The 25,537-nt window shown below is 44.3% G+C and overlaps 1 protein-coding gene across 1 annotated transcript in view; it reads right to left on the bottom strand.

Moving 5' to 3' along the window:
* ARNT2 (aryl hydrocarbon receptor nuclear translocator 2) overlaps positions 1-25,537 on the bottom strand; it is a 99,626-nt gene that overhangs the window by 1,879 nt on the left and 72,210 nt on the right. Inside the window, exons 10-17 of the mRNA XM_055002599.1 lie at positions 24,899-24,973; positions 20,429-20,580; positions 13,712-13,784; positions 12,457-12,580; positions 5,216-5,315; positions 3,819-3,957; positions 2,796-2,961; positions 159-295 (exon numbers count right to left, since the gene is read on the bottom strand). Coding sequence (XP_054858574.1) covers positions 159-295; positions 2,796-2,961; positions 3,819-3,957; positions 5,216-5,315; positions 12,457-12,580; positions 13,712-13,784; positions 20,429-20,580; positions 24,899-24,973 — 966 coding nt within the window. The remainder of the gene's footprint in view (positions 1-158; positions 296-2,795; positions 2,962-3,818; positions 3,958-5,215; positions 5,316-12,456; positions 12,581-13,711; positions 13,785-20,428; positions 20,581-24,898; positions 24,974-25,537) is intronic.

Below are 25,537 nucleotides of genomic sequence, written 5' to 3'. Positions count from 1 at the left end.
CATAACATAACATAACATAACATAACATAACATAACATAACATAACATAACATAACATAACATAACATAACATAACATAACACAACATAACATAACACAACATAACATAACACACAAATACAGCACAGCACAACAGTACCAGTCCTGTCGCTGCTTACTTGGAACACTTCCGTCTGGCTGGTTTGCTGGTGAGGGTGCTGTTCGCTGTTTTGCTGGTTATGGTGTTGGCTTTGCCACTGGGACCAGACCTCCGAAGGCCTTCCTTGAAACTGTCCACTGCTTTGGCTGCTCTCGGCTGACAGAATGAAAAATGACATGATTATCTCTGTTTTTTTTGCCAACAGACGATCCTTTCTTGTGGGCCTTAGGTGTGTAAGTGAAGGACTGCTATAAGCAGGGTGTTGAAACCTTTTTGCTTACAGCATTCAGGTGATCCCTGCTCACCTTTTGTTCCTGGCACTTGACATGCAAGACGTTTGATTCACAGCCCTGACCCGAATTATCAGCAAAACATGCTTGGCTTGTTAGAAAGGAACACATTCAAGCCTCCCTCACTCCAATGCTGCTTCCCTCAAGTGCAATCAATGGGGAGGCCAGGTTAAAGAACCCGGGGTGGGCCCTCTGATAAACGCTGTACTAAAGCCCCATGCACCTCTTCGCTTGCAGCACCCACCCACACACACACGCAGAGTGACAAAGAAAGGTTAGAAAGGACTGTCTCCTGCTTGGCTGGCTGGTGAACTTCTCACCTACAAAAGGGGCTGACTCGGGTAATTTATTTAAGATAAATTATGCCGCTTCATCAAAGTCCTGCTCAAGGCAGCTTACCATTAATTTAACAATATCAAAACAAGTCATTAAAAACATTGGGCATAAACAACATAAAAACTATCCAACAAACAGAAGCAGACCATTAAAAAGCTAGCAAGAAAAAAAAACCCTTTTAGGGGTTTAGCAGACCCTTTTAGCGCTAGGCGTATCTTTGGACTAGTGCCTAAAACAATGTAAAGAAGGCACCAGGAGAGACTCAAGAGGAAGGGCGTTCCAAAACTGAGGTGCCACCATGAAAAGTGCCCTGTCTCTAGATCGCCACCTGCCACACTCCTGAAGGTGGGGGCACAAAGAGCATGGCCTGAGAGGCAGATCTTAACTGGTGAGCTGGATAGTACAGGAGGAGACGGCCCTTCATTAATAAAGTAACGGTAAATTTATTTTTATTACTTTGCATTACAGAATTGTTTTATAATTGGAATTTAATATAGTCATTTAAAAAAACCGCTGAGCATGCCGCAGTGGAGGGATGTGAAATTTGACTATAAGTTCCTTGGGGAATGAACCTTCCTTTCGGGGTTATGCTGCAAACCGGCACTCCCCAGCCTTTCTGCACATGCGCACTAGGCAGTAGGTCCTTCCAAAAAGTAGCACATAGGAGCTCGCAGCCCACCAGATGGGACCCTGTGACTGTGACCCATCAGAGGAGCCTGATACATGGGTTGATCACGGCTCCAAATCACCACTGGCATTCAAAGAGATACAAGAGAAAGACAAAATATATGACAAATGCAATACTGCATATAGCTACCCCTCTGTCCCTGGTTGGTGTACAACTAATATTTGTTGGAAATGCAAATTCCCAAATATAGATGGGTTCTTCTTTTTTTTTTTGCAATGGCAGCTAAAAAAATCCAGAAGAAGGTGAAAAAAAAGAAGAAAAGAAGCAGCTTGTTTAGTGTGAAATTCATTCATTAATCTTCCCCACCATTACTAAGCAGGGTGGATGCTCTGTTGTAACAGCTCAGGGCTACATATAATAAAAGAGGCTTGGATAAGCAACTGGTTAGATCCAGACCGAACTGGCAATTTCCAAGGGATCCCCTTCCTGTTGCAGACCTCTTTCATGCCAGTACTCAGGGTCCCCTTCCCCAAAGCAGCATTTCCTGGACATGAGGGGGCGGTGGTGGGAGGGGAGAGGCAGGAAAGCTCACTTCTGCCGCTGGAACCCAATGAATTCTATGTAGGTCACACTTTTTTTTTGTCTCCTACATCTGCTCTCATCAGTCAAGTGACATCAATTTTTCGGTGTCACTCCAGAACCAGGTGTATATATTAAATATCCATATACATAATGCACATAATATTTTATGCTCAAAATGTAGTGATATTCCCCACCTAGTGATGGAAGCATTTGATCTACAGTTGTTCAAAGATGGCCGGGGTCTTGCAGGGGGAACTCGGATGGCTTACTCTCAGCACCACCACTACAGATAGCCAGGAGGTGATACAGCGCTATTTTATTTTACTTCCATTATGTCCTGCCTTTCTCCTCAACGGGGATCCAAAGAGGCTTACATCAATCTCCTGTTCTCCATTTTATCCTCATATCCATCACCCTGAGAGGGTGCATGTAACTGGCCCAAGGTCACCGAGTGAGCTCCCATGGCAGAGTGGGGATTCGAACCTGGGTCTCCCAGGTGAAGCTTTTTCTATGGGGTAGCATGTAAAGACGCAGCTGCACACCGAACAGGAGTGAGGGGACTCGAGGGGTTCTACTCAATGCTTTCTAGTCCAGCTTGGAGCTCCAATCGGAACAATGTGCCGATTCGATACAGACCCAACATTGCTTTCTGACTGCCCAACTCTGCTTCCCTGCCTATCGGCCTTACCTTCTTATCCGCACGCTCAGTTGCCTGATCAAAAGCATGCTTCCAAGCCTATAACCCTCTACAGTTCCATACAATAAGAAGGTTAAATGACATTTTACAGCGCGGACGCCGATGTGCAGGTTGCCCACCTACCAAACCCTGCAGTTCTGTTGGCTAGGCTGGAATAGGCATTTCCGCTTGGAGAAGAGGTGGCAGGACTGGAGAGAGGGCTGTAGGATGCTGGGTCAGCAGGGTAAGTATGGCTGGTTCCAATCCCAAAGGGCGAAGACTGAGTTTTGCCAGACTGGGAAGGAAGTTGCTGGGAAAGAAACAAACCATAAAGATAAATGCATTTCCCCCCTGCCTACTTGACGTAGGAGCGGAGTGGCACAATCGGATTCCAATTTAGCAATGAAAAGTTGCGGAAACAGCAAGTTTCGCAAAACTCATTAGATGCATTGCTCCCACCTTCATTCATCTCTGCCAGAGTGCCTTCGCTTACAAGTAAACCTTGATAAAGCAAACCAACTGGAAAAGAGCATGTGCACATGTTTCTGGCCGCAGCTGGCTTTTTCCTCTCCCCCTATGTTGCCCCAAGTGAGACTGAATTGGTCAAAGGTTAGAGGCCACTTCTTTTGCCACTCATATCTCAACAGACTTGGCAGATGGAACACTACAAGAGTGGAACAAGACTAGCACCACCACTGCTCTGTAAAAAAACATACACTTTTCTGTCCTGAGAAGAGATCCGGGGGGTGGGAAGCATGGCTCTGAATTGTTTTTAGCATGGTTTCAGGAAGAACTGGGGGAAAGCCAGCTATAGATGGAATCTTTCTCGTCCCTGACAAGCTCCCCTCTTGTTGAACTCCCAGAGAAATTTTGCAATTGTCTTCTAAATGTTTGTGGAAAGGTTTATTTGGTAAAATGGAAGGATAAATGCTTAGAGGAACATGCCACATGAGTGCGGCAGAGGAGGGAATTGATCCCACCTTTGATATGCCTATATGCATATATGTCAGGCAAGCTCAGTTTTTACCAGTTCATCAGAAATGTTAAAACAAACGAATTGATGACCCTGCAATCCAGTCTGACACATGCGTCAAAAAGGTCTCGCACCAAATTAAGTCATTCCCTTCCAAGGAGCAGCTCGCAAACCCCTTGAATGAACCTTCATACCTGTCCGGGGAATGGAGGACGGTTTCCTGTCCAGGCCACTTGACTCTGATTCAGCTGGCGAGAAATCTGGGTCAGGTTCTGGCCCGTTGAAGAGGAGGACTGAATATCGTTGACACTGGGCACGTGGACCACAGATGAACTTCAGAGGAGAATGGAAAGGGACATGGAGAAGGTTCAGCAATGTTCATGTATCTCAAGGTTTGGGAACGCACTTCCAGTGCATTCCTAAGCAGAGTTACTCCAGTCTAAGCCCATTGAAGTTAATGGGCTTAGACTGGAGTAACTCTGCTTAGGATTGCACTGTTCTTTACTCAATGCATATATTAACTTGTGGAACGCACTGCTACAAGGAGCCACTCATTTAGATGGCTTCAAAAGGGGACTCGACAAATTCAGAAAGGAAGCTAGTTTTATCCATGATGGCAAAATAGATTTCTAATTCCCTACCCATCACTGTTATGAATGATTTCTTGCTTTTTAAAAAGCCTAGTTAGTATTATCTAGGTATACTAGGTTTGCTAACTCTAGCTTGGGAAATTCCTGGGGATATGGGGGCAGAGCCTGGGGAGGGCAAACTTTAGGGAGGACAGTGAGCTTAGCAGGGATATGGTACTATACAGTCTACTTTCCAACGCTGTCATTTTCTCCAGCAGAACTGATCTCTATAGTTCTGGGAGAACTCCAGGGCTGAAGGTTCATAGCCCTAAGGTCTACTGGAAGCCCTGGGAATTTTAATTCTGTGTAGGAAGGAGTGTGATGTTCCTAATGGAATTCTCAGCATCTTAACAAACACTACAATGCCCACAGTTCCCCATCTCCACCGCCAACTTCCTTGTCAAGTTGCTCAGTGACAAGATGGTGCTTTCAGAAGCCAATGGTTGCGTTAAAGAATACAGGTTCTTGTAGTACAGGCCAAGGACAGAGGCAGGTAAAGCATGTCCAAGGATGCAAAATGCCACCAATGGGACTCCAGATAAAAATTATCTCTGCCCACCCCACATCATCCAGATCCAACTCAAACATCCTATAAAAACAAAATCATATGACTTGCCCAGCTCCACGGGCTACCCGGAAGGTTGTTCCCCCTAATTCCTCCCTCTTGGTGGTTCCCGGAAGCACAATGGTAAACCCGGGGGATTTTGGGCTAGCGCTCAGAAAGAATTTCACAGATCACGGCTACAGCCGGCAAGTAAAATCCATTTACTGGATTTTAACAACAAAGTATTGGTTACTTTACAAGACAAATAAACCCTACAACTATTCCAGGGCAAAGTGATTTCTGGATCAGAGCCACAGTGGTTCTTTCCAAGAGGGATGACTCAGTTATGCTGCTAAGCAACAGAGGGTCAGTGCAAGCTGTACCTGCTTTTTATTGATTCTGCTGCAAGGTACAATACCTGAAAGATTTTCCAGAATGTCCTGGCTGGAAAGGGCTCCCTTGGGAATAGATCTGCTGATTTCCCGCTGTGGATGCTGAAGGCATCATCTTTTTATCTGCTGCAAGAATAACGGCAAGGAGAGTGGGGTTGGAACAAACAAACTCACAAGGCATGCAAACTGCTTGTCACTGGAAAATGGTCTTTGTAGTCCTTTATGAGAAAGTATTCTTAAGGACTCCATAAAAAGTGACGTGAAAATTAACAGGATTTCTGCAGAACCCACGAAGCACTTATGTCAACTGAACCAGAACAGGATTGCTACTAAACCCTTTAAGCAGAAAATAGCTTATCACTGGAAAATGGTCTTTGTAGTCCCTTAGGCTAAAGTGCTATGCAGGACATCATGAAAAATTATGTGAAAATTAATAGGTTTTCTGCAGGCCCCATGAAGTATTTATGTCGACTGGACTGGGACAGGATTGCTACTAAATCCTTTATGGTAGTGTAATTCTAAATTGTGAAGGCATACTAAAGTCTGTGTACACAAATAGCCTAATCTTAATAATCTATACTCTGAAGTAACTGCAACACAGTTCTGGGGAAATTACTCAAAAGTAAGTGTACGCAATATGACAACTTTAAACTGCTGAAATGCCACTAAAGTGGCCAAAACTGCCAACTTCAAAAAGTTGGCCAAACTGCCAACTCCAGCCTAAGAAGGTAATCTTAAACATGTGTGGCTTGTCCGTAAACTGTAACAAAATCCTGGATTATGAAATACAAAAAAGAAAAAAGAACCGCTATAAAGACAGAACTGGTCACTGACAAAAAACACTGAAAAACAAATCAGACAATTTTCTCAAAAAATCATATGAGAATACATCTATTGACCTTGGATGTCAAATTTGCCCTCTATTGCGTAAGAAGCTAGAAAAATCCTGGCAAAATTTAACAGCCGCTAAGGCAAAATTTGCTAGATTCAGCGTGATGTCTTTGTTCCTTTTTGTCTATATTCCAATTTTGTGCTCAACAGGCCAATGCAAACACTCCTCCAGAAGATGGGAAAGAAACCTTTGCCCTGGATTCTCTGAAACGGGGCAGATACAGTCCAATTGCTATTGCTACATATACAAAAATGCAAACTGGAAGCCATATTTTTTCTACTGTCCACAGGTGCTGGTATATATCTTGCCAACCATGGACTTCAAGGCATAGGGCTACCTCCCTTCCCTTCCTTTTGCAGCCTGCTGAGCCCCTTGAATTTTTTTTACTGGGGGTCAGCACCCTTAGCAATAAGACAGGGGGAAAGTGGGAGTCTCCAGTGGAATGGGGGAAATCAGTGAAAATCGCCATCTCCATGGAACAGCCGTTCCACCAGGAGGAACAGCATACCTGGATACATGCCAGCGTCCGATAACATTGACCAATATTCCATTGCTGCTGTTTGAGATATCCAAAGCTTGGGGAGGAGTTCAAAAGCATGCACATCAGGTTGAATTACTGTCGTTGGTCTTAATACAAGGTATTACATGGCTTTGGGTTTTTGGATTTCCTGTTGTTTCCTTGCCTAGGTAGTTATTCAACTTTTTTGCTGTTGTTTTTATTGTTAGATTACAGCGCTCTCATTTTATTGTAGGTCTCTTTTCTTGTCTGTTTTTATAGCATGCTGCTGCTTGCACATTTTTATACGGTTTTGATAGTGTCTGGCATTCCCCCCCCCCCCCACAGTGAGTTGGTTGTGACCTTTGCCTGCTCCACTGCTGGTTTTATTTGCTACAGTTTTTTGTTTGTCTATTTTTATGCTATTCTTATCAATGCAATTCTACACAGAGGGTTTAGACTGGAGTAACTCTGCATAGGATTGCTCTGTAGATGCTGCAAAACGTGCCATTCTGCATTGCCTTTTACAAAAGAAATCTTCCTGTTTTAATTCTTTTATTCCTTCAGTACATACAGATTGACTGACTGTGACTTTTCTTGCTTTTATTTGTTGTGAACAAATGTTTTAAACGATTATTGTGTAGTTCTGTGTTTGTTTGCCTGGAGATAGCATAAAGTTAATTTATGCAAACACATAACAACAAATAAAGAACTGTTGATTAATAATCATTTGCTGCGATAGTTATCTTCCCCTGTGACAATTTGTTCTATTGTTCGTCATACCCCCACCCCCAATTTCTTTTTCCTTGTTAAATGAATTCTTTTCCTTAAAAAAAGGCACGTTAACATTATTGCCTTGGAGGTCTTTTAATCAGAAAGGCAGGATACAAATGTTTTAACACAAACAAACAAACACAGTGAGGGAAAAAGAAGAGGATAAAACTCTCCCTTCTTTGGATGCTCCATAAATGTCGAACTTCTGACCTGCACCTAGGCTCTTGCCAGATACAAAGCTACAGGCTTCGTAAGACCTGCTGCTTATAAGCCCCCCACGGCTGCAAGAAGGGATCGTATTCATACTTCGATACGTGCTTGACGGCTGAAGTGAATGTCCCCACCAAGATCAGCCCCTCTACGAGAACTCCTACTGTTTGCACAAACTGTACCAGAGAAGCTGATCCAAAATCAACACTGTGCAAACACATGCAAGCAACGTGCAAGTTTGCCTGTATGTTTGAGGGAAGGGGTGTTACGTTGGATCAGATACGGATGTGAAAAAGACTCACATACTGATGCAAAACAAGGGTTCCACCTATAAATGTCTGATGGCGCTTTTTTGTGAGAAAGTCCAAGAAGGAACTTAATTAAAAAATGTGTATTTCTCCTCTCTTTTCCATTTACCGGTCCTGTTGGTCTTGATTTTATCATCTACCCATTCCCTTTTAATCACGTCCGTTTATTAGCAATGCCAGTTTGGGTCACGCCCCAACCTTTTTATTGATTAATTTACACACATATATGCTTGGGCCTCAACAATTCTTTTGACTAACTTTGTTAGGGTACCTTCTGATGAGCAAGAGCCCCTATGATTTGGGACACATGAAGCCTAAGGCAACATGATTCTCATACAAAAAATGAATACGGGACATAGGAACCCCAACTTCCCAAATGGGAAACTGAAAATGCATCCCTAAACTGCTAAGATACTTCCCGACCACCCTGAAAGCCAAACATTGACATACATACGTGGCCTCTGTTCCAATCCTGTGCAGCATTATTCCAGTCTAAACCTGTCATTTTCAGTGGGCTTATATTGGAGTAACTCTACTAAGGAACTGCAGTCTAGAAAAGTTGGACATTTATAAGCCCCTATCTAGAAATGATGACAGAGCAGGGAGTTTACCCCTAACCTAAATGGCTAAAGGACTTCCACAGTCACATAAAAAGCTGGTTACGCAGAACAACAATCACACTTAGCAGAAAAGTTCCAAAATAAAGGACTTTTTTTTTTGCCATCTGTCAGTCAATTAAAACCTAGTGCATAGTGGGGATGGTAGAAAGTGCCATGAAGTCTTAGCCATCTTATGGCGACCCCTGCTGAGGTTTTCAAGGTAACAGATTAACAGAGGTGGTTTGCCATAGCCTGCCTCTACAATCCTGGTCTTCGCTGGAGGTCTCCCGTCCAATTACTAAACCAAGGCCGATCCTGCTTCGCTTCTGAGATCTGACAAGATTGGGCTTGCTCAGATTATCCAGGTCAGGGTATACACCTCACACAGGAAGCCAGAATTGCTGCACAAAACAAGCCAAGCTGCACTTTCCAAGAATTTCACAGACAGTATCTTGAATGCAGGATCTGAGTCCACCTTAGAGATCAACCAGATATTCAGGATATGAGCTTTAGAGACTCAGAGCTCCCTTCTCCAGACAGACATTATCTTGTAATCCTTACAAAATTCCTGGTAACATCTTCACATCACAGACAGAGAGCTAAGGTGGAATGGCTCACCCAAGATGACCTGGCATGTCTGTGGCAGAGGCGAGACACAAACTGGGAATTCCAGATTCATAAACTGAGCTTTCTGGCCACCATGTAATAATAGTTGACTTTCTCTTGTGTGTATTATTAGATTAATTCCCTTGATGTCTGCAGACTGTTTTTTGATCTTTCTGGGGATTTGTCCAGCTATGAAGAAATCCCTTCTGCAATGATGCTTTGCATATATAAAAACGAGCCCGAGCATGGAGATAATTACTTAGTAGTTACATACAATGGCTTAGCTTAGAGCTACTTGCAGGGCGATTAAATTCAAAACAAATGGAAAAAGCTTCATCCCAAACAAGGGAGGTTAGAAACAATAAATTGAAGAAAAACATGTTTTTAAAAAACACCACCCAACCAAATTTAAAATATATTTGGGGGAAGGGGAGGGGAAACACAGAATCCCCTAACAAAAAAACAAGATTACTGAAAACAAGATTACTGATGGAATTGGTATTGGTTGCCCAGTTACTGACTGCGCTGTTTAAGAAAACAAGTTCCTAGACTTTACCTTCTATTAAATTTATTTCCTTTACTACTCGGATGATTATAAAATTTAACTTTCAACTACCTGAAGTGAGGCTTTGGCTGTAAAACTAAAAAGCTCAAAGGGTGGCTGTTGATATGTAGTTTAACAGAGGTGTTGAGGCTATGTTGCTTGCACAGTAGCTATGGCAAGTTAAATAAACTGACAAGAATATATTAAGAGCCTTGGCTAGACCAGATCAATGGCCATCCACTCCAGCATCCTGTTTCAGAGAGAGATAAATATTGTAAATACATCAATAAAAATCCTACAAAGTAGGCTAGGTTGGCCCAAGGCCAGTCTTAGAGCATGAAGGTGTCGGGCTAAGCTACACAGAGTCCTGAAAGTTCCAGCATTTCTTTTTAATTTAAAAAGATTCAAGTCCAGTAGCACCTTGAAAACCAGAGTATAAGCTTTTGGAGAGTCAAAGCTCCCTTAGTCAGATACTCTCTTAAAAGCTTATACCTTACTTATTTGTGTTACTGTTCATTCAACAAACATCTTGAACAGAAAACACAACTAGAATACTAAAGGAGTTGAGAAATCCGATGAGCTATCATTGCTAATCAAGGATTTTGCAACCTGCAGTGTCATTTGTCGTTCCCAATTACTTAACAACGATGAGGTGTTAGCCTCCACAGAAACCGGATTCTTTCCAATCAAAGGAAATATCAGCTCATTTCTTGCATCTAAAAACCAAGGACGTTCAAGGAGGATGTGGTTAATAGTATAAATTTTCTCTAATCCACAGGCATATAACCCAACAGGGAATGATATGCCAGAGTATCTTCCTGTTACTGCTGGAGGAAAAGCGTTGGTTCTGACGGGCCAACGTAAAAAGCCCTTCTGTATCTGGTACAGTCAGCCTGAAACTAGTATAGAATCATCAATGGAGGGCATATTCCAATGGCAAAGCTCTATGAGATCTTATAACATTATTATTATAACCTAGCTCTTTCAGATGCTTTTTGATCTGACAAAATAGATTCTGGCCTCATAGTGTGTTTAATACATTAGTAGTGGCATTTAGGCACATCAACTTATCTCCCAGTACCCTGTTTCATTCAGATTTAAAACTATCATTCTAGACTTAGAAAGCCTCAGCAGTGAATCAGACCTCAAAATCTTTAGCTTAAAAGCTCTTCACCAAGTCCGCCTCTCCAATGACTGTTCTCCTAATTCAGCACAAAATACCATGCAAGCTATGCATTTTGGGGCACCCAAAATGCTACAAAGGAAATATATACCAAGTTGAAAACCTTTTTGGTTTTTAAGGTGCTTACTGGACTCAAACCCTGCTGCTTTACTGCAGACCAACACAGCTACCCCACCTGAAACTTTTAAAATTCAATGTAATTTGCAGGTACGTGGGGGTCCCAACGTGACCTGGAACTATTGCACAAAGGGATGGTGGATTTAACCCTTCACCATGCACTACTTTCCTGATCTAAAATGCCTTGGGGAACAGCTATTGGCCTCTGGGACCAATTCATGAAAAACAATGATATCGAGAGAAAGGATTAAATTCTGACCCCACCCCACACACTGCAGTTATAATCTGAATTGAGCTACCATGTACCTTAAAACTGAATTTTTAAAAAGGCTAGAAAGTTTGAACAGGGACTGCAACCCCCCCCCCCCCGCCCCCATCATGTTTATCTGAGCCCTTAGTGGAGATTTGAACATAGATCTTCCCAGTCCTGGCCTGACAATCTAACCATATATCATAATAGATCAAGAAGGGTAGCCATATTAAGCTGTCTGTAGGAGTGGAAAAGAGCAAGAGTCCAGTAGCACCTATAAGACTAACAAAATTGGTGGTAGGGTATGAGCTTTTTCATGAGTCACCATCTTCTTCAGGTATCTGAAGAAGTGAGCTATGACTCACGAAAGCTCATACCCTACCACAATTTTTTTTAGTCTTCCTGGGACTACTGGACTCTTGCTCTTTTCCACTCCTGTATCACAATGGCTCTATTCTGTATCATGCAATTGCAGTAAGGGGCTAGGAATCACTAAGGCGCTAGAAATCTTATTCCACCATCATTCTGACTTCTGAGATGCCATGCGGAACTGCTCCCACACTTTCAGATTTTGCAGGATTCAGGAGCAGTGGAGGAATAGTTCAGATTGTCCTCCATTCAGTGTCTGCAATCATTTCATTTATACTGAAAATATACATCTTGCTTTTCCTCCACGGAGGTCCAAAGAGGCATCTCATTCCAGCACTGAACAGACTAAGAAAAGTTGGATCATAGACTGCAAGACTGGATCAGAACAGGCTTATTGTCGGAAATAGCGCTGCAACACAATCAAAGGCACGCAGCAGGGGGTCAGAGGAAATTAAAGTTGAGTTTGCTTTAGTTTCTAAAAAGGATTCCATCGAACATCTGGTACATGTATTTTTTACTAAAACAATAACATTTCAATCCAAACGGGAGGGGGAAAGACTGCAGCTTGGAAAATAGGTATCTGTCCACAATGGGGTGGATCCTGCCCCAATTCCAAGTACTCTGCCAAGCAAAGTTTATTTATTAAAATATTTATATCCCCACCTTGACTTTTAGCGCACGTCTGCAGCCTTCCTCCAATCTAAGGAGACTTCCTCCAAATTGTCTCTTCCACTGGAGAATGTGCCACTTCAGTTGGAGGAATGCTCCTTAGGGGATGTTTGGATCTCCCCCAATGTGTTCTTTTTTTTGGTGTGTGGGGGGGAGTAATCTGTTTATGATGCACCTGGATTTGAAAATCAGCATCAAGGATCACAAACAGCAGCAGAAGACAATCTGAAGAGCAAAGAAATTCACTTACAAGTAGTTATGCCGGCAAACATCTCGGCAAACCTGGGATCCCTCTCCTGGGAGAAGATGGCATCCGGCTTCTCGACGGCCTTGCTGCTCTCATGGACGTTCGACTGTATGGTTGGAACAGGTACCTAGTGCAACAGGTCCAGAGAAGCAAGTCACATTCCCCTTGGTGGGTAAGCATCCACCCCCTTTCCCAAAGTCTGCCTTCCAGTTTCATTCCAACAACAAATGTACATTTTTGGGCCACCTGGCATGTTAACGCTCTGCATGGGGTGGAGAAGGGAGTGTGCGCAAACGGATGCCCCGTGGGCCAGTCTCTGGTTTCCTGTGCCACTGGTACCTGGTCAGTGGAAGGCTTTAAGAGGGGAGTGGACAAATTCACGGAGGATGAGGCTATCAATGGCTACTAGTCATAATGGCTATTAGTCACGATGGTTATCTACTCCCTTCAGTACTAGTTATGCCCCTTTATGCCAGTGGCTAGGGAGCAACAGGCAGAAGGATCTGCTTGTGGGCATCCTAGAGGCCACTGTGTGAACAGACTGCTGGACTGGATGGGCCTGCGATCTCATCCGGCAGGGCCCTTCTTACATTCTTATGAATTCTTTGGCCAATCCACACAAGTGGTTCTTGGGCCGGCACAAAGAGGAAAGTGCCAATGCACCACAGGGGCTCATTTTTTCATGCCTACAGTGGCAGGGCAGGAAGCAAGAGGAGTTGCCACCCTGAATCCATGATGCCGTAAGCTGGGTCCAAACAATGGTCCTGGGACAGTACCAGAACAGCTTAGCTCAAATCCAGCTGGCAGCAGCACAGGAGGAAGCAGCAGGCGCACCTTGGCTGGGGCAACAAAATGTCTTGAACTGGCCCTACGGAGGAAGGGACGGGCCGTAGAGAGGAAGGGTCAAATTACATTATCATCACCCAATCCAGAATATTTGTGACCTGGGAAATAAGGTCACTTCCTTCCCCCAGGAATCAAGTACATGGCTGCTGCTCTTCCCAGCTGGGGTAGCGATGCTGATTGGTCTCCTGGGCAGAAAGAACTGGAAAGAGGGTTATTTTTTAATGCAAGGGATTATGGAATATCCCCTACCTTTCTTCTCAGCAGGAAGGTGAAGCTAAGAAATAGCAGCAAAATTATTGCTCGTTGCACAGGAACCCAGGGATCATTTCACATGCTGAACCCTGGTTCTGTTTCTATCACTAGCTCCTGCCTACAAAAGCCAAAGAGGTCCAACTAGCCAGGTTTGCCGCACCTGAGACAAGTCATACGATGACAGCCCATCTCTCTGGTGCACTTCAAGCTCCGCCTGCTGCTGTTGAAGTTGCCTAGAAACAGGAAAGGGAATCCGTTAAAGAAGCCCCAAGCTGCGTTCTCCCCTTCGGGACTGCAGATCTTCGGATAGAAACAGGAGAGGCTCAGCTGGCTGGAAAGCTGGCAACCCAACTCGCTGTTTTGGTGCCTGTCAGAAAGGGAGCACCATAATCCTTGGATGGGGTGGCGGAGGCTGGGAAAACACAGATGGAAGGCTGCAACCTGCATTTAGTGTCAATAGAAGCAACATAGCAGGAGCCACTCCCAATACACAACCAGACACCACCAAGCTGGTTGAGGACTCACTCCCTGCTGGTGAGAGGAGGGACCAGCAGGTGGGTCGAGTTACAATGGTGTCACCTGGTCTGGGGGAATCACATGACCCCAGAGACCCAAATCTATCCTACTGGCTTGCTACAGAATTCCCTGACCTACTGACCTCCCTAAGTCTCATAAGGCCACCAGCAATTGCTCTGTGCTGCTAGCCCATTTAATCAGATTGCCTGACATGTAGCTCCTCACTCTGCTCCTTCTCGGTCGTGTTCCTCCCCCTCCTCTCTCACCTGCCAAACCAAGTGCACAAAAGTACTGAAGGATAACCTGTTAAAAGAGCCAGCAGTGTGCTTCTGCAATAGTCCACCCCGGTGTACATCTATTCTAAATGGAAAAAAGTAGTGACTCATGCAGAGATGCAACGGGCAACATCCCCAGGAGGTATATGGTTCTGCTGCCTCTCTGAACAATCCTGATTCATGTAGCAGAATCACTTCTCTCCACCCGCTACCCTCACCAGCAAATACCAACTGGAAACAATCAAGGTAAGAAAAATGATTCCACAGAGAAGCAGTGGGCAGCATATACGTGCCCTCCCCCTTGTAAGCAATATGGCTTTATTCCTAAATAAACTCACAGACATTCAGCTCTCCCCTCTTCAGACAACTAAGCGTCTGCAGCTTCAAAGTCCCAATGCTCTCCACCTATTACTCATTCCTCATAGCAAAGGTATTCCAGCAACATACACCCACTGATATATTTCATTTTAAATCCCAGCAATGTTTTAGACTAGGGAAAACACAAGCTGTGGGTGCCCCGCAACAAGCAACTTCAAACTCTCCCCCTTCTGAAGCCTGGTTCAAAAACCTGCAAAGGAAGGAAATAATGCCATTTGAATGCATAAGAGCATCCCGGCAGGTGATCGCCTTAATCCAATCACCAGAACTTCGGAAATAAATTACATGTGCAGTAGCCACAAAACCCACTTCAAAGGAAACTGACACATTCAATAAGAGAGAAGAGAAATGAATCAGACCGAGGTAGTAAAGTCCATCAAAATGCCTCTATAAATCCCTCAAACGCAGACATCTGAGCCTGGTGTCAGGTGCTTTGGCCGAAGGGAAATGTCAGCAGACAGATTGTTTGAAACCTGTAGAACTACAGGGTTTTTTTCTCTGCATGAATGGTCTGCATGAATGGCATCTTGGGTGCGCGCTAGAACTGTCTCCCAAATGTAGAAATCTTACTTAATGGTATTTATTTTTATTTATTTTATTTATTTATTTCAAATTTGTATTCTGCCCTCCCCGTGAGCGGGCTCAGGGCAGATAACAACATATTAAAAATACAATTAAAATTCATGTTCATTAAAAAAACAACACATTTAAAACAGGATGGTGGACAGCCTTCACAGGGAGGGTTAAGATTTATACACCCCTTTTTTCCAGGCTGGCAGAGGCCCAGCCTCAGCCATACGCCTGGCGGAACAACTCTGTCTTGCAGGCCTGGTGAAAAGATAGTAGGTCCTGCCAGGCCCTGATCTCAGCAGACAAGAGTGTTCCACCAGGTGGGAGCCAGGACCGAAAAGGCCCTGGCTCTAGTCGAGGCTAGGCGGGCCTCCTTGGGGCCAGGGACCACCAACAGCTGTTTGTCCCCTGATCGGAGTGTCCTCTGGGGAATATATGGGGAGAGACAGTCCCATAGATACGCTGGTCCCAGTCTGCACAGGGCCTTATAGGTCAATACCAGAACCTTGAATCTGATCCGGTACTCCACTGGCAACCAATGCAGCTTGCATAAGAACAGTGTTATATGCGCCTTATTTGGCACTCTTGCAATAACACGCACCGCTGCATTTTGTGCCAGCTGTAATCTCAGGCTCAAGGGCAGCCCCGCGTGGACTGTAACATCTGAAGATGTCTAGAGAGAGCAAGAGATTTATATCTGCAGACAGAATTCATTGCCACAACTTGTATTGATGGCCACTGGTTTAGATTTTTTTTTAAAAAAGAATTCAGTGTACACGTGATGCAAACAGTCTATGAAGAGTAACCTCCAAATTGTGTAACAATTTGAATACACGGTGCCACCTGTATGCTCTTTTTTGCAGGTTTCCCAGAAGTGTCTGACTAGCCCATGCTGGAAAAAGAATGCCAGAAACCAGTGTTCTTATGATGTTCTAACCATAATATGCCAGACTGGTTTCCAAGACCCTTGGTGTGTGTGACAGAAGGAGACAAGAGCCTATTTCGTATCAGGGCATCCTGAAATGCAGCTCAGGATGCCAGTGAAATGAATGCGCTCGCCACATTTCCTTTTCCTGACAGTCAAACAAAGTTAATAAGACAGGAAGTCGAACTGGGAAGGCCAAGTTGAACGGGGAGAAGCATCCTCTGGAGCAGCGCTCAAGTTAAAAATGCTTCACTTCTCCAGGAAGTTCGTTTTGGACAGCTGTGCCCAAAACAAACCCGGATTTTAATTTTATTTTTATTGCTTTTGGCATGGAAAGAAAGTGAACATTTGAACCCGATGTTTGGTTGTCTTTCCACTCAGAAACCAAGTTTGAAAAATTGATTACTGAAGCCGGAAAGAAAACGCCGCACAACAACAAGCACCTTCTGTAACTGTCGGAGCCCCCTGCTGTTCTCGTCCCAAAACAGTTTTCGCTGACTAAATTCATTACTCAACCAGCCTGATATTCCTCAGTTTTCATTTTCAAAGACGTCCGATCCCAAGGGAGGTAACACTCTGTAAAACAAAACTAAATAACCCTCGCCCTACTGAATATACTACCAAGCTTAAATGGTAATAACGGTCTCACAGTGCCTCTGTGAAAATGCTCTGGTTTGGACTTGGGCTAGTATTTAGGTGAGCCTAGCAATTAACTAGCAGAACTCTCTGACTATATATATTAAAGGAGCAGTTCACAGGAGCACTCAAACTGCTTGCGTTCAATTACTGGACTCACAACGATGTGTGAACTGCCTTTCTTGGGGAAAACGCAGATCTGAGCTGCTGCAGAGAGGCTGCCTGCGGTTTTGGATCGACAATCGCTCACACCGGCATGCAAGTTCCATTCCTAGATGGACATCAAGGGAAGAGAGTACACTGCTGTGCTCACTTCGGGAGAGGGGGGAAAAATTCGAACTGAGAGCCAAGCTACAAGTGACGCCTGCCACAGGTTGGACACTTGTCAGCTTACCTCGTTTTGATGGGAAATGTAGGCGTCCTGGTTTTACAGCTTGGCTCTCCATTACAGCTGCAAGACCAGGATGCCTACATTTCCCATCAAAACTTGAGGTTTTGGATCGACAATCGCTCACACCGGCATGCAAGTTCCGTTCCTAGATGGACATCAAGGGAAGAGAGTACACTGCTGTGCTCACTTCGGGAGAGGGGGGAAAAATTCGAACTGAGAGCCAAGCTACAAGTGACGCCTGCCACAGGTTGGACACTTGTCAGCTTACCTCGTTTTGATGGGAAATGTAGGCGTCCTGGTTTTACAGCTTGGCTCTCCATTACAGCTGCAAGACCAGGATGCCTACATTTCCCATCAAAACTTGAGGGAAGCTGACACGTGTCCAACCTGTGTCAGGCGTCACTTGTAGCTTAGCTCTGAGCTTCCCATTGCGGAATTGTGTTCTGCTCCCTGCGGGGGTTGCCTCTTCTTAACATGGAAAATTGCAGGCGAGGGAGAAACACTGAGAGAATCCCTGTGACCAAAGTGGGTTGTATGCTGCGGCAATTTCTGCTGACAGATTTCCTTCTGGGGAATGCTCTGCAGCCCGGGATGCACTCTGAAATGCTCTTCCCCGATGACAGAGGACCCCAGAAACAGCCTGGTGAAAAACTGAAGGGACGAACTGGTGAAGAGGCAAACTGGTGAAAATTATACCCCCCCCCCTTCCATTAAGCTGAAACCTTCTTTCAGATGCAACCCAACATTATCAAATTCCTTCAATCGTTATTAAATTTAGACCAAAGCTTCTTCACCAGCCTTATTCCAGTTTTGGCCTGCTTCTCATTGCAGACGGTTTTACGGCAGGTGTAAAGGTAAAGGTCCCCCGTGCAAGCACCAAGTCATTACTGACCCATGGGGGACATCGCATCACGATGTTTTCTTGGCAGACTTCTTACGGGATGATTTGCCATTGTTGAGCCTTTTTTTTGCTGAATGGGCTGGTTTCCTTTGAGTGGACATTCTTTAAGTTGAATTTATTTTATTTTTTTTAAAAAAATTCTGTACTGGCTTTCCCCTGTCTTGAGGCAGTTCCTCATACAGGAGACAAGTTGTAATAAAAATTAAAATAACAGCATAGCAACATACACCGACGAAACCACAGCCAAGCTTTCCAAACGATGTCTTCTCAATAGTTACTTTACTCCCCACAAAAACTTTCTCTGAAATAAAATACTCTTGCATGCTTTCTGAAAAATGGAACAAAGGCACTATTCTGGCAAGCCATCCTCAATATACTGCTCCCCCCTCCCCCAACACAGAATGCCCTAATTCCGGCAATTGCTGAACTAACTAAAGAGAGGGCACTGTAAGGAGATATTCACTTAACCCGCCCAATTGGCACATGGGCATATATCACGTAAGTATGTTGTGAGCTTCCTTGAGCAGTTTCTCATAAATCTTGACAGACAGACAGACAGACAGACAGATATCTGGCACTCATGTGCACCACTAAGTACACTTTATATATAAAGGACATATAAATTATTCCATCTAACAACCAACAATAAATCATCATGCAAAACTGATGGTAACTGATCTCAGATTTCATTCCTTGGAAGTAAAAAGTCACCAGAGGTCTTCAACCAAAGCTCTGGCTAGTTATTTCACATCACTATGGAACATAGAAAGTTGGCTTTATAACGAGTCAGGCCATTGTTCCATCATGCTCAGCATCACCTACTCTGATTGGCCGTGGCTCTCCAGTGTCTCAGGCAGAGAAAGACCTATTCCAAAACATTATGCCCAAGATTCTTTCAACTGCCAGGGAGGAAATCCAGGATCTTTTTTCTGTAGGCAAAGCTCTTCTCTGTGCCAACTCAGGGCCCAACCAGATGGGATACTTTCTATATATATATTTACAGGCACATGTGTAAGTCCATCTGTTTGGCTAGATACATACTTGTTGCCATCACTGAATGCGTAGGCACCGTCAGTTACCAGTGGAGCACTGCTGTCTTCACTTTCCACAGCCCTGTCCTTTTCCCTCTCTGTCCTGGCCCCGCACTGCTCCAGCAAGCAGCCCAAACCACACTGCCACACCAGGCTGTTTTGGGCTGGGTGAGAAGGACAGGGAGCACGGAGAGTGGGAGAAATGGAGAGAGCACAGGCTTCTCTCCTCCCACGGCCACCTCACAGATTGACAGGTGGGCAGTTGCAATGGTGGAGAGGGGAGAAATGATGAGAGAAGACAGCGGTGGCCGCAGAGAGCTCTAGAAGGGCCCACAGTCCAGCAGGTGGGGCGACATGATTCTGCACTGCAACACAGACAAACTCCAGGACTGGGATCCAGCAGAAGTTTCCACAGAAGAAAAAGAGAGAGGCAGTCTTCACCAATTCTTACATTGCAGACCTCTCCCCCCTTTTGCATGCTGTTTCTGGTGTCCCCTGCAGCCCCCCCCCCATAATACAGCAGGAAGGGGAAGGCAGGGAAATCCACTCTGGTGATGGAAATCCCTTGCCAGAAGAAACTACCACTGAATCCAGCCCCAGCCATCCACAGACTCAGGGCTTTTTTTTAAGCAGGAACACAGCGGAACGGAGTTCCGGCACCAGTCGTGTCCAGTGGCCCCGCCCCCTGATCTCCAGACAGAGATCAGTTCCCCTGGAGGAAATGGCTGTTTTGTAAGGGGGGCCCATGTGTTTCTCCCTCATTTCCCTCTGGAAAATTCCACCACCTCTTTTCTCAGTAAAAATGCCCTGCGCAGACTTATGTTAATAATAACATTTGATTTAATAACATTCAATTTATATACCCCTCTTCCAGACAACTTAATGCCCACTCAGAACAGTTTACAAAGTATGTTATTATTATCCCCCAAACAACAGTCACCCTGTGAGGTGGGTGAGGCTGAGAGAACTCCTAGAAGCTGTGACTGACCCTAGGTCACCCAGCTGGGTTCAAGTGGAGGAGCAGGAAATCGAACCAGGTTCTCCAGATTAGAGTCCCATGCTCTTAACCACTACACCAAACTGGCTCTTGTCCAAAGAACTCAATAATTATCCACATGGGGCAATTCTATTTCCTTGTAATTATCATTATAGAACGGCTTCCCTGAGCAGCATCATTCCAAAAACAAACAAATAAATATAATAAATAAATAAAGGACAAAAGAAGGAAGCAGGGGAGACTTTGCAAACACGTACTTGACATTAGTGTTGGTGCAGATGATGTACTCGATCTCATCCGAATAAGGATTCTGGAATGTGAAACTGCTGGTCCGGATTAGCATCCATTCCCGGTTCTTGGTTCGGAATCGATACATCACAGAAAGGACCTGACCTTTCAGCTTAACAACCTACAGAAACCATGGTAAAAATCAGTGATTGGGAAAGCAGTTGGGTGACCAAGAAGATTAAATCGACATGTTATGTCCCATTTACTATTCCAAAACAGAACATCTGACCATTTCCCCACAAATCAGTTCAGAGTCACTGCCAGACAGCTCCCTAGAGTAGACCTTACATAATAGCTAAGACTCCTCCTTAACACAGTTTCCCAAATTTTCTGGTGCCACTTCATATTAGGAGGAGATTCAGACTTTTCTCCAAAGTCCGATTTCACAGCAGCTTAATGGCTGTAATCAACTCTCTGTTAATCTGATTAAAATACTGACCTCTCCCAAATAACCCAATAAAAACTGTCTTGGCATCAAAGACAACACACGCCCTGAAATATCATAGATCAATCCTACATGTCAGAAAGTTTGAATTTGCACACAGTTCCAAAAAAAAATCCATAAAATGTCAGCATAATTCATTTCATATCAACATGCTTCTAGAACAGAGGGGAGAAGCCCCTTGGGAGGGCTAGTTCCTCCGCTCTTTCCCTGGTTTTAGAATGTATTTAGAGATAGGTACAAAGGTAATCATTTCTCTCTCTCCCTTGAGTAATATGATTCCTGGAAGAGAGACAGAATTAGAAGTATCAGAACCTCTAACAACTAATATTATGCAGAAGAATGCATAAAAGGCTATCTAAGTTGTTGGAAGTTGATGCTCCCCCTATTTCAAGTGGTGTGCAAATGTCTTGGATAGCTATTGAGTCTGAGCAGAACAGCAGCAAGGAGACTGCAGCTGTGGTTTGGGAGTAGTTAACCCATAATGGTTACCCTGATTGGGAAGACTGGCCTGACCAGTCAACAGTTTGTCTACTGGGATAATGGAGCTCATTTGGGGGGTATCTTGCTCTTCCTCCAAGGAGTTCAAAGCTTGCCCCCTATCTCTCAACCCACAACCTAACGACAGTGATCCATGCAATGGTCACCTCCAGATTAGATTACTGTAACTCGCTCTATGCAGGGCTTCCCTTGGGCCTGACCCAGAAACTGCAGCGGGTCCAAAATGCTGCTGCTCGTGCCCTGACAGGAATTTCATTCAGGGCACATGTGACTCCAACTCTACAGCAGCTGCATTGGCTCCCCGTGGAATTCCGGATCAGGTTCAAGGTTCTGGTTCTGACATATAAAGCCCTAACTGGGACCAGCATACCTGAGGGACCGCCTCTCCCCATATGTACCTCGGAGAGCTCTTAGACCTGCAAGCAAACACCTACTGGTGGCCCCTGGCCCCAGGAAGGCTCGGCTGGCCTCGACCAGGGCCAGGGCATTTTCTGTCCTGGCCCCAACCTGGTGGAACTCTCTGTCGGAAGACACTCGGGCCCGCCAAGATCTTGTATCTTTTTGGCAGGCCTATAAGACAAGAGATGTTCCGCCAGGCATATGGTTGAGGCCAGCACTGGATCCATCTAATTAGCCTCCCTGCCAGTTTCCTGCCAGTGGGGGGGGGGGGAGAGCATATGGTCCATCTGCCTCCCCATGCTTGAGGAGTTAGAGGTTCACCAACCCACACCTCCCCCCTTTTCTTCCCTTGTGTATGGTGGACAGGGAAAGGGGGAAGGGTGAACCACCTATAATATTGAAATCCATGTTGGTACTGAGTTGTATTTTACTGGTTTTATTTGTTGTAATTTATCTATGATTGTAACCCGCCCTGAGCCTGCTTGTGGGGAGGGCGGGCTAAAAATCCAATCAATCAATCAACCAACCAACCAACCAATACTTTTTATAATCCTCACAACAGCCCTGTAATGTAGGCCAGGCTGAGACACTGCGATTGAATTAAACTCGCTCAGTGCATTTCATGGTAGACTGAGAATTTGAACCCAGATGTGGCTCTGGTCCAAATGCAAAGCGGCTCTCCAGGTAAACTGATTAAGAGATCTGATCCAAACTGATCTATGTGTGATCTATGTGGAGAACTGTAATCTCTCATTACAATGAGAAAAGGCACCAAGTGAAAAGGGGAAAAATATTTTTACAGTTCACAGAACAATAAAATTCTGGACATGGGTGAAAGCCAAAAGTAATGTTTGATTTAAACTAAATTTTACTTTCTCTAACTTGCTTTAGTAAGAGGAGCCACATTCTCTGAACGGCCTTTATGCCACCACACCCAACAGGGCAATGGTAAATATAACTGAGCTTCGTGTGCAAATGCTCAGCTGAAGGGTTTTCCAGTGGATACTAGACAACCATCCTCTGCAACTTTCTATACTTGTTGTTCTTGGCCTCCAAACAATTCATTCGGGCTTAATTTTCCTACCCTGATGAACGAATTTATCAGCAGCAGGAAGCCAAGGCCCCTCCGAAAGATACTGGAGACTGGCCAGACACTGCAGAATCCCTCTCAGGTTGGCCATGCCCTAAACGGTTCCTAATAAGGTCAGCCATTTCTAAAGCTTCTCCTTTTCGGTAGCTTATTGCACAACACTGAATCTTGCAATGACATACAAATCACCTTTCTCTGTGTATGTGTGTGTGTGTGTGTGTGTGTGTGCATACAAGAGAATTAACAGGGACCTAGGAAGTTCCCATGTAAGCGTTCTGGAGAGCCAGTTTGATTCCCCACTCCTCCGCTTGAAGCCAGCTGGGTGACCTTGGGTCAGTCATTGCTCTGTTAGAGCCCTCTCAGCCCCACCCACCTCACAGGGTGATTGTCGTGAGGATAATAATAATACACTTTGTGAACTGCTCTGCGTGGGCGTTAAGTTGTCCTGAAGGGCAGTATATAAATCAAATGTTATTATTATGTTGTTATTAATACACAACGTCACTTTTCTTGGCAAAGTAACAAAGTGATGGGGACCAAATGAAAATATTTCATGCATCCTTCGATACTTATTAAAACAGCCATCAACATTTCACTGGAAAAAAAGGGAAAACCTGGAATTCCAGGAACAGGGCAAAGGCACTAGGACTCACTGCTGCCAAATATCCCGAGAACCGCAGCAGGGAGGCGCAATTGGAAACACGCCAAAGCGCTTGGCAAAAACAACCCTACGCTACATCCCAGATCAATCAGAATCAATTTGTCCGACAAGGACATGAATTCCGATCAGAGATCTGCTGTGTTCGGAAAACCAAAAACTACTCTCAGAATTGCTTCCATATGCTTGAGCGTTTCATTTAGCAAATCTTAGCACTACCTCTGAATCTTTTACATTCACAACCAAAATTTTTAGGATTATTTATAAACAATTTTTAAAAAGATTATCCAGTTATATAGTACAGGGACTATCTTTCAAACAGCTTAAGTAAATACAATCCAGTTGAAATTGACAGAAATCCCACTGACACTTCTCACCATCTTTTAGGAGGAAATTTTGCCCAAAGCCTCATTGTGACATTTTTTATTGTTTAACACCCCCCCATCAACCTAAATTAACTAGAGCATCTCACTTATAATAACATAGTAATAATAACATTTGATTTATATACCGTCCTTCAGGATAACTTAATGCCTGCTCAGAACGATTTACAAAGCATGTTATTATTATCCCCACAACAATAAACACCCTGTGAGGTGGGTGGGGCTGAGAGAGCTCCAGAGAACTGTGACTAGCCCAAGGTCACCCAGCTGGCTTCCAGTGGAGGAGGGGGGAATCAAACCCCATTCTCCAGATTAGAGTCTCGCGCTCTTAACCACTACACCAAACTGGCTCTCTTATGACAGGTAAGCGCCGTCTCTAAGGAAACAGGACACTTCTGTAAACCAAAACAGCTTGTATTCTCTTAGCCTCTCAGTGTGATACATATGACCAGCAAAAGATAGGTGCAGGCATTCAGGCTTATTTTTTTCTTTTTTTTCGCAAACTAGCAACTTTTGAGAATTTCTTTGAAAGGCTGGTCCAAGGGGCTTGAATAGGCTATCTTTTTTGGCAGACATCATGTCCCCATGATGACCCATTCATCATTGCAGAGGGGATACAGACATTTATTATTAACAATAATAAATTTAGAGTTTGCAAAGGTAGGTCAGTTTTATCCATCTATTGCAGATGGGAGGGACTGAAGGGAGAGAGAGAGAGAGAGAGAGAGAGAGAGAGAGAGAGAGAGAGAGAGAGAGAGAGAGAGACTGACTAGGTGGTTGAAACTGTTTACTTGCTTCTGAGAGCCTGAAACATAAGACAGGGCCTCTTCATTTATATTCTAAAGAAATATGATGTGCATAGCTTTGCATCAGTATCAAACGACGCATCTGGATAGGATATCCTGTTATCCTCTCTGTTAAAAACAGAGGAGGGACTGAAGCTGAGCAAATAAAGTAGACTGTTACCTGTTGGAAACTTTCTCTCAGATGACTTTGATCTTCTGGATGACAGAATTCTAAAATGTCTTTCCCCAAAAGGTCCTAATCAACAATGGAGAAATTTTTTCTTTTAAAAAGTGAGTAAAAAATAACAAGTCACTTTCCAAATACTATAAGGCATTGACGTCTTGGTTTGGACAGGCTTCTAAAACTTGGGTCTGACATAAAGGCAAGCAATGGTTTGTTAAGAGTGGAGAATCTCTCCCCCTTTCCCAATTCTAGTCCTACTAACTTTGAGATTTATACTTCTGGTTTGGAGGGAAAGCACAAACGTTTGCTGGTTTAAACCAGTGAGTTCAACTCCAGTCATCTCCAGTAAAAAAGGACCACACAGTAAGAGATGCAACAGACCTCTACATGAGACTTTGGAGAGCAGCTGCCAGCCAGTGTAGATAATACTGACCTCAACAGACCAAGGGTCTGGCTCAGTAGAATGTAGGTTTCTGTGTTCATCAGATGCACCTGTCCTGCCTTTATGCTTGCTAGACTATTGCCTGTCACCACAACGTTTGCATGGGGCCTACACACACATAGCCCGAAGTACAAAATCTACCACTTTCTTATCCTGCCTTTTGTCCAAGGAACCAGGATGGCATACATGGTTTG

Source organism: Eublepharis macularius, chromosome 18 (assembly GCF_028583425.1).
Source record: "Eublepharis macularius isolate TG4126 chromosome 18, MPM_Emac_v1.0, whole genome shotgun sequence".
Lineage (NCBI taxonomy): Eukaryota > Metazoa > Chordata > Lepidosauria > Squamata > Eublepharidae > Eublepharis > Eublepharis macularius.
Note: the sequence above shows the minus strand (reverse complement) of the source record. Positions and strands in the feature narration are given on the sequence as shown.